The sequence below is a fragment of the Scleropages formosus genome, chromosome 14 (genome assembly GCF_900964775.1).
Source record: "Scleropages formosus chromosome 14, fSclFor1.1, whole genome shotgun sequence".
Classification (NCBI taxonomy): domain Eukaryota; kingdom Metazoa; phylum Chordata; class Actinopteri; order Osteoglossiformes; family Osteoglossidae; genus Scleropages; species Scleropages formosus.
Window position 1 is genome coordinate 1,890,320 of NC_041819.1, and position 8,498 is coordinate 1,898,817.

Genomic DNA, 8,498 nt, shown 5'->3' on the forward strand with positions numbered 1-8,498 from the left:
TCCTGGTGGCCTGGCGGGCCCCCGAGCACACCGCCGGGGGCCACGCAGACGGTCAAACGCCAGCTCCCTAGCAACGAGCGCAGCTGTTTGCAGCGTGAGCGCGGATGAGTCACTTGGAGAAGCAGACCAGTCGACGGTGCGGCGGGGGGGGGCGAGGGGCTTCCCACACACACACACACACACACACACACACACACACACACACACACCAGCTCTATTCCCCTCCGGCCCTGGCCTGGACACGCAGCCCTGGAAGATACTGATCTGCGGCACCTCACAGAACCGGGCAGCTGCCAGACGAGAGACGCAAACATCTCCAGCCTGTGGCACCACCGCAGGCTTCCAGCAGAGTCCCAGAGCTCCGGGGCGGATTTAGATCTGCAGTATTTTACCACGCAGGCCCTTGAACGCGTACACGGGTCTCTTGGACCCCTTACCAATACACCCACTACTCACACGACGGGGCTTGTCCGTTCAGTGAAATCGCCCCTTCGGGCAGATTCCCAATGCAAGGGGTTCGAATGATCATTTTTTATTACGGGGACAAAAAAACTGGTTCCTTGTGACCTAAATTAATCTGATGCTTTCCTCCAATGCAGCTTACAATGTTTTACCCAGTTAAATAGCTGGGTAATTTTACTGGAACAATTTCAGAGAAAGTACCTCACTCAAGGCTACTACAGCTGGAGGTGAGACTCAAACGCGTGACCTTTGGGTCCAAACGCAGCAGCTGTAACATCACACTACCAGCCATCCCTAATAAAGGGTATTTTTTGAATGACAATGAGAACATTGACATATAATATTTTAAAATCTTGCACAAGAATAATTTATTGTGCACACAGCCTCTTAGAAATAGGAGGAAGCATCGCTCCATAGTCTCAATCTCGGATCCATGGCAGCTGGACCCTGGATGGCTCCAGAGAAAACGACCGTGCCGTACAAGTTGATAAATCATTGCAAACGGCGAAGCCCCAACACTGTAAGTCGCTTTGGAGAAAAGCATCAGATGAACACTAGATGATGAATGCTTTCCGCTCGTGCCGTAACATTAAAAGATGGCGTGGAACGGATAAGCTATTACAAACAGGAGCGGAGATAAGAGAGAAACAAACAAATCATTTTCGGAAAAGCTCAGAAGCGCATTTTTCTCTCCATTCTCACATTATGACAGACCGTTTCCGGGCCTTTTTCAGAGCACTGACTGACATTTCAAACTGCGAGTTGCATAATGCTCTCCGCTTTGTAACATCCCCAGTGAATTTAGGAAATCAATGTGGGGAAAAAAGGCAGGCAGTTGCACGTTTATTTTCGTATTCAGCTGCGCGGATATTTCTGGAAGCATGAAGGTCTTCGGTCGCAAACCAGCACGTCGCTTCTGGAGGTTCGGATCTCGGGGCCGTTTGCAAACTGCAGCGGAAACACGTGGAACGTCTGGAAAGAGGAACATCCGAGAGCCGCTGCGGCGCCGGGGGCCCCTTACGCTGCACTTGTAACCACGGATGCGTGTCGCCGAAATCGACATTTACCGCACCTCTAACTGCATCCAAAGCGGCACGAATGCCGCACGCTCCGAACAGCAACTACGGACATCACCTAAGAGCAATGCTACAGTTCATGTGTAACGCCGTGGCAGGCCGGAGCCAAGCCACGCCCATCCCCCACACTGACAGTCGTACCCGGAGCCAGCTTTTTGAGGAGAACCAGACACAAGGTGCGGCCAACGGACCGATCAAAGACTCCTTACAAAAAGAGAGACTGTGGGAAACAGGGTGCGTGAATGTTCAATTTAAAAAAATCGTGACAAAAACACCGTTTAATTTACATTTATTTATTTAGCTGATGCAGGGGGCATGGTGGCACAGTAGGTTTGACTGGGTCCTGCTTTCCGGTGGGTCTGGGGTTCAAGTCCCGCTTGGGATGCCTTGTGATGGACTGGCGTCCCGTCCTGGGTGTGTCCCCTTGCGCCCTGTGTTAGGTTCCGGCTCCCTGCGACCCCGTACGGGACAAGCGGTTTCAGATGGTGTGTGTGTGTGTGTATTTAGCTGATGCTTTTTTGCAAAGCAACTTACAATGTTAAGCTGTTCTGCAATTATTTATCCATTTATACAGCCGGGTAATTTTACTTGCACAATTTAGGGTAAGTACCTTGCTCAAAGGTACTACAGCTGGAGGCGGGTTTTAAACATGCAACCTTCGGATCTAAAGACAGCAGCTCAAACCACTACGCTACCAGCTGTCCCCTTATTTAAGTGTATTGTTCAATTTCTGTTGTTTCAGGGCTTAAAAACCATTTCATTTCAATCCTCATTGATTTCACTGGAGAGCTTTATGTTTGGTTTGTATTAAAATACAGCACATCTGGATTTTCTCAACACAAAGTACAGCGTGCGACAAACACATTTTAATAATTTAATGTGTCCAGTCAAGGTCTGTGCACTTAAACTTTGGGGGCTGAGGTCCAGTTTAAAGTGTTTATGATCCTTATCCGTTAAGCTGCTGCTCTCATCTGCCCAAAAGAATATTTAATTTTTTTTTAGAACAGCAAAGGAATGATAAAATATGAATGAGTGATTCCTCCAGAGCCACAGGGATGTTCCATGTGTAGGATACTGATGGTTGAAAAGGTCTTGATGGGTCACCAGACACAGGAAACCGCTGAGGACCTGGGGGTCTTTGAGTAAAACGGTGTGACCAAGTTTCATTAGAGCCCAAATGCAAGGTCCGGAACCAGAACACAGCTGCAGTCAGCAGCCACTGAAGGGAGTTAAGCACAGGGGTAAGGAGTTTAAAAAAAAAAAAAAAAACACTGAATAAACCTGTATTAACAACTCTCTGGTGGGTCTGGGGTTCGAGTCTGGCTTGGGGTGTCTTGCGATGGACTGGCGTCCCTTCCTGGGTGTGCCCCCTCCCCCTCCCCCTCCCCCTCCCCCTCCCCCTCCACCCTTGTGTCCTGTGTTGCCAGGTTAGGCTCCGGTTTGCCGCGAGCCCACTTGGGACAAGCAGCTTCAGACAGTGTGCGTGTGTGTGTGTGTGTGTGTGAAACAATTCAGTCATTTTTGTTCCAGTGAGTGAGTTTTTGATTTTAACAAACAGCTCACAGCAGGTTCATATTTCTTTACCCCCTCCCCTCCATCACACACAGCAGGGCCTTGCACTCACTCACACACACACACACACACACACACACACACACACACACACACACATATTTTATGGCACAGATCCTCCCAAATGGAGCCACAGGTTTCACCAGGTGTGTGTCGTGTCATGATGCAGTGGTGACTCAGCCCCCTCGGAGGAGAGCCTGGATGGGGCAACAAAGGTCTTCTCTCCACATCGGTGTCATTTCTACATTAGCTGAAGGGTTGGGGGGGGGGGGGGGGGGTTTCTTCTGTCACCCCCATCTCCATGTAAGAGGGCCGTCTTCTGGTGCGACTACCCATGCTTGGTACCGGGGCCAAATCTGCTCCTTGTAGACAAGAAACCTTAACCTCTTCTAGGCTGCGCATCCTGTTAAGAATCCAACAAAAAGAGCGGAGCTGCCCTTGGAAAAAGGTCCGGAAATAAATTTGGAGAAAATATCGCACTCAATTTATTGCACTGAAACTCAATTACCTTGCAAAACAGTTGACGGAAATAGTAACAGCACAGTAATATTTGTATTTTATTTTTAACTTTTATTACTTTACATATGGGAGGTGCCGTGGTGCAGTGGCACAGCGGGTTTGATTGGGCCTTGCTCTCTGGTGGGTCTGGGGTTCAAGTCCTGCTTGGGGTGCCCTGTGACGGACTGGCATCCCATCCTGGGTGGGTCCCCTCCCCCTCGAGGCTTGCGCTCTGGCTTGCCATGACCCCACCTGGGATAAGCAGTTTGTGTGTGTGTGTGTGTACTTTATATATTATTCAGACAAGCCTGTGCTGGAGAGATCCTCTAGCAATGTGTGAACCCCAGGTTGAGAACCCTACACCGATTCTCACTGCAGGTGAGGAGACGCCAGAACTCGACCGTGTCCTTTCTGTGAGTGGGACCCGTGACCCGATCAAACTCCGACAGCCAGCCTCGCACTTCCTCACCCTGCTCTCTTTAATGAGAACAGGATGAGAATGGACCCCATCACCAGCGACAACGCTACGAACCCACTGCTCCCGAGCCGTGACGCGGCTGACCGATTTCAAGGATCCGAAATTCCCGGGAAAAACCGTACCTCGAAAACACGGCTTTTTACATCGGCGCCTTCTTACTCGAAGGCCGTTTTACTTTGCACAATATTACTGCTCCATTTTAAATTTCAGCTTTCAGCTAAAAAAATATAGCAGTTGCTTTTGAATAATATATAGTGTCTACACTAAGAAGAAGAGAGAGCAGACAGTCCTTCTGTTTGCTGCTGTCACACAGTCATTAGGTCTCTTAGGCGCCCAAAGCAGGACCTATTACAGCCTTTCTGCTCAATTATTATCGTTATTATTATTATTATTATGAGCGTACGGACAGAAGCTACGTGACAATGAACAGACATTGATTCTAAAACCCTTCCAAATAAGTGATGTAAAACTTCTCTCATTGCAAGGTTCATATTTTATTGCTTCCACTGTAGGCGCAACAAGAAGAGATTTTCAAACAATCCTACTCTGTCTCCTTAGTATTTGTCTATATCCCTTATTGATAATTGACTGACTATTGATAATATTTTCAGTCCTTCGGTACCTACAGTCATTCATCGAATAGCCACCTAACAATGCCCTATAAATATTTACCTTCACTTGAGATTTACTGCAGAGGATATATGTACACAGATACATGTACGAGTCATCACTTTGTTCTCGAACGACAGGATTTTGATCAATTTTCACCCTGTTAATATTAAGGTTGATTTTTGGATATGCATCTGCTTCACAAAAGTAGGAATTTTACAGTCCAGATTCTGGTGAATTCAACCTGATGTATATTTGTTTACTATACTGTTGGCGGAAAAAGAGGTATAAATATACTCCATGTACCCTGCAGGTGAGGAGTATTTTAAGTACAAACATGAGAGGAAACAAGCACACAATCCACTACACATTGTTACGTTTGATTTCATCTCCTTCTGTGCCTCCTTTCTATAAATCTGTTACACTGCTGGGTCCAAAACCACTTTTCCCCTGAGGATCTCCACTCATTTTTACCTGCATGTAGAGTGACAGTCCCAGAACAGCCTAGAGTCTCAGGGTATTCAGCATATGGATGTGATCTAATCCAAAAAAGAGCAGGACTCGGGTGTGCGCCGCAGGTGGATGTGGGACGTTCGCCCCTGCACCCCAGTGTTGGTATCGTGACCCAGACAGGCGGAGGGAGTACATCGAGACCGAGCGCTGGGGGGAGAGACGAGCCGGCATTCAGCGCCGCCACCGCTCTCCATGGTACTGAAACGCAGTCCGACTCAAACACCACCAGGCCTCTGACTCACCCAGGTGGGACAAAGCAAAGGAAACAAAGCGCAACCTGGCTTCGCAGAACAGCGGCGAACAGAAACATCTCCTAATTTCATACAGGTGTCGTGCAGCACGTTGTGCTTGAAATACCAACGTGTCCACGGTTCACTCAGAGCGAACGCAGCATCTCAACACTTCCTCCAAAGCCACTTACAACATTAGATTTGTACACTGAGACATTTGCAGTGATTTGGCCATTTATACAGCAGAGTAATTTTTACTGCATCAGTTTCGGAAAAGTACCTTGATCGGGAGCACTGTAGCAGGAGGTGGGGTTGAACCTCGGTCCAAAGGCATTGGCTCTAACCACGTCTAACTACCTGCCGCTGTACCCACTGTTTTTTCATTAGTAGATGTGGACAGATGAGGTGTCTCCCTTACAGTCCTGCTCGTGGTGAAAACGGGTGAGTAAAGTGAATTCAGCTGAGCACGGTGAACAAAGTGAACGCGCGGTAAACACAGCCGAGCACGGTGAACACAATGAACGTGGTGAACACGGCTCAGAACGGCGACCACGGTTAATCATGGTGAAGATGTTTAAGCAAGGTAAACACGGTAGGGCAACGTGAACACGATGAAAGTGGTCGATCATGGTGAGCACAGTTAATTGTGAAGAACGTGGCTGAGCAGGTTGAGCAGAGTGAACATGGCTGGTTGTGGTGAACACGGTTGACCACGGTGAATAAGCGCACGCAGCAGAGTCGATGCTGCTGTTCATACTTCCATGATTTCAGTCGACAGCTCCGGGTGCAATGAGACGAAACTGCATAATGAGTGCGCCGATACTCGGAAACACGTCACAGGGTCGCTCACAGGTAAGTGGCTCGTGCCGCGTCATTGTGCCTCGAGGAGACAAAACGGTAGCGTGGCCCGTCTGTCATACACACTGTGCCCGATCACAGGGCCGCGTGAGTGATCCAGCCATCCATGTCACACACACACACACACACACACAAAATCTCCACTGCAGCCCGTGACCATGGCAACTTTTCTCACCGTCGCTCATAGATTAAACATTTACTTATCTCTCACGGCCTTGAAAACACACACACACACACACACACACTCACACTCAGAGAGAAACAAACACAGTGACACACACAACACGCAGACAGTTTAACACACATACAGAAATAAAGAGTCACACACACAAACGACACAGGCACAATTTAACACACAAAGACACATGAACACAGGAAACACAGACACACACACAGGTAAAACACAGTCATACACACAAACTCACAGGGACAGAAATGTGGTTTAGCACGAATAGTCACACTCAGCTGAACGAAAACAGAAACGCAGCCACACACACGCACAGAAACAGTAACATGGGGACACACACAGACGTTTTGACACACAACACACCCACAGCCTGGGCAAGTTTTGCTCCTTCAGTTTACCTTACTGCTAAATTGTTGACTGATATTACAAATATACGAAACATAACATTCTTCCTTTCAGCCTTGGTTTGTAGCCACACAAATTATACAGTTATTATGCGCTATAAACATATTAAAACACTACGGTTTTCTCGCATTCTAATATCAATCAATCAATCAATTACGCAATCAATAAATCAATCAATTAATCTCTCAGTCAGTCAGTCAGTCAGTCAATCGATCAATGAAATCTCATTCACTGCAGATGATTAAGAAACCAATCACCATAATGCGCATATGGCTCTGACGCAAAGCCCGTGTTTATTTTTAAGTCCATTATAATGGGAATGAAAGCACGTCTCGATGAGGGATAAACTCCAGAGAGGAAGGAGGGAGCAGCTCGACAGCGGCTCTCATTTGCAACAACACGGAATCAATCAGATGTCAATGTACACCACTTTACCCTCACCTGCCAGTTCATCCCTGTCTATTGATTATGAAACGTCCCGCTCGGGGCGCACAGCTGGAAACTGTGAGATCAACGAGAGCATTTCAAAAACCTGACAGTAAACACATAAAAAAAATTGTATCTATACATATACAGTATATAGATATACATATAGATATATACTGTATATATCCGGCAGCGGACTTCACTTTTCTTTCTGTTGCATCATGACTATCTTCATCATCATCATCTGCGATGTGATGCTCCCGCCTCATCACGATCATCATCATGCCCACGGTGGGTGCAGTCAGGGTCAATGCAGGGTAAAAACAGGGTGGCAGCCAGGCGGCAGGTACCGTGTTCTTACCGTATCTGGCAGGCGCGCCGAGCTGCCAGCAGATCATGCTCATCCAGCCCAGGACGCTCCACAGCCGGGCTTGTCCCATGTTGGACGGGCTCCCCGAAGCGCGGCTCAGACCCCTCTGTTCACACCCTCATCCTATTCCGCCCACAGCACTCGGTCGGAACGCCTCGTGCAAGGCTGCGAACGCGCGCGGCAGAAGCGCACGAAAGAGGGGACGCGGCGATCGCGGACGGGGATCTGGAGCGGGGGAGCGCGCATCCCGGGTCCGCGCGGCTGTGGGGAGGTGGGGAGGGGGGTGTCACAGTGACGCAATAGAGACCGTACCCATGGAGGTGTCTGCGAGGGAACCTAAAGCTCACAGCAGTGACAGGTACGAGGTGAAGCGCACACACGCACTGGATCTGTATACATGATGATTTACATGTGTGGGAATATATATGTATAATATACCAATGAATGTATTGTGAGGTAACATGGGCTGATGTCCTCGAGGTTGTTGGTTCGAGTCCCACCCTGCTGATCAGTTTTCTGTGTGTTGTTTTGTGTAATCACTCTGTCTTTATTAATTCTTATGACATAGGTGAAGGTCAGACCACAGGAGCCATTCATGCAGACGTCTAAGTCATGCTGCTGTGAACAAGTTGTGTGGCTGCAGTGATGTTCAGCACCGCCGACATCAGCACTCGAGCTGGAGTCATAACACTCAAGCAATATAATTAGAGAACATTCTATAAATAACCGCTTATTGGGCCATTCGACCGACCTGCTTCCTTCACAGGTCTGTTCGCGAGGTAACAACCAAACGAGCAACTGATGCTGTCATCTA

At 48.2% G+C, this 8,498-nt stretch overlaps 1 protein-coding gene across 1 annotated transcript in view; it reads right to left on the minus strand.

The window, feature by feature from the left end:
* The window catches only part of LOC108918114 (receptor-type tyrosine-protein phosphatase-like N), a 35,447-nt gene extending 27,532 nt beyond the window's left edge, over positions 1-7,915 (minus strand). Inside the window, exon 1 of the mRNA XM_018725127.2 lies at positions 7,676-7,915. Coding sequence (XP_018580643.1) covers positions 7,676-7,754 — 79 coding nt within the window. The 5' untranslated portion in view covers positions 7,755-7,915. The remainder of the gene's footprint in view (positions 1-7,675) is intronic.
* Positions 7,916-8,498: the final 583 nt, after the last annotated feature.